The sequence below is a fragment of the Antrostomus carolinensis genome, unplaced genomic scaffold (genome assembly GCF_000700745.2).
Source record: "Antrostomus carolinensis isolate BGI_N321 unplaced genomic scaffold, ASM70074v2 scaffold36380, whole genome shotgun sequence".
NCBI classification, from domain to species: Eukaryota; Metazoa; Chordata; class Aves; order Caprimulgiformes; family Caprimulgidae; genus Antrostomus; species Antrostomus carolinensis.
In genome coordinates, this window is record NW_010287071.1 from 9,554 (window position 1) to 10,552 (window position 999).

General features: G+C 45.9%; 1 protein-coding gene across 1 annotated transcript in view; it reads right to left on the reverse strand.

Annotated features, from left to right (window-relative positions):
- The window catches only part of LOC104532992 (uncharacterized protein KIAA2026), a 7,757-nt gene extending 7,485 nt beyond the window's left edge, over positions 1–272 (reverse strand). The window contains exon 1 of the mRNA XM_010178349.1: positions 241–272. Coding sequence (XP_010176651.1) covers positions 241–272 — 32 coding nt within the window. The remainder of the gene's footprint in view (positions 1–240) is intronic.
- Positions 273–999: the final 727 nt, after the last annotated feature.

Genomic DNA, 999 nt, shown 5'->3' on the forward strand with positions numbered 1-999 from the left:
AGGCAACCCCAACTAGAGAATTAAATAAATGTTGTTTTTCTTAAATGCATCATGCTTTTGGTCCAGCTATGGGACCATAATGTAACTTTCTCCTTTAAGAAAATTTTCTTGTCTCTGGGCCATTAGAACAGCTGCCACTGTTATTTCTGTAGGCTCACATGGCACTAAAGAATGTGCATATGATGGTAACACATAGCTGCTGTACTGATTTCAGCACTGTTCAGAAACACATCCACTTACCTTGATATACCTAAAGTGCTACATAATTCCATTGCCCCTTCTTCTAATTCATTGTTTAGATGAGACCTAGGGAGCATTTTAGTGTACAAATACAGTGAACTACAGGATTCAGCAGGTGGTAACCAACACAATATCCAGGAGGATTATTTAGCAAATGAATAAATAGATTACAGCAATTAGCAGCTTGTGTGGAATAGAATCTAGATTCTAGTCTGGATCTATCCCTTATGACAGCAAGATCTTAAATTTACCCATTCTTATGCCTTAAAATAACAGCTGCTAGCATTGAGTGCAGCAATGACCAGCTGCTCCCTAAGGGAGGAGGAGGAGGGAGGAGGGAGGAGCCAAGCATGATGTCACAGCTGGCAGGGCATGAGCCTCACCAGCCCGGATGCCATCCCACTGCCCTTGAATGAGGGGGCAGGGCAGGCCTAGAGGTGGTAGCTGGGTTCAACCAAGAGTGCAGATCAACAGGCAAGACCCTGGTGCTGAGGCAGATCTAAGGTCAAGCTGGGAAGTCAATTCACAGCTTTAGATTGGGATCAGGTCTAGTGATGACTGCCAGGGTCAGGACCCAGTTGGGTGATTTCTGGGCAGGTTCATAGTGATGATGCAGCTCCAAGGTCAGTCTGAGGGTCAGTCGAGATCAGCAGCACCCATGGTCAGGCAGGGTAACTGCTGTAGCTGATCTGGAAACTGGCATTCTTAAAGCAGAGATTAAAGACTCCAGACCGGGGAACTACAGGCCGGTCAGTCTCA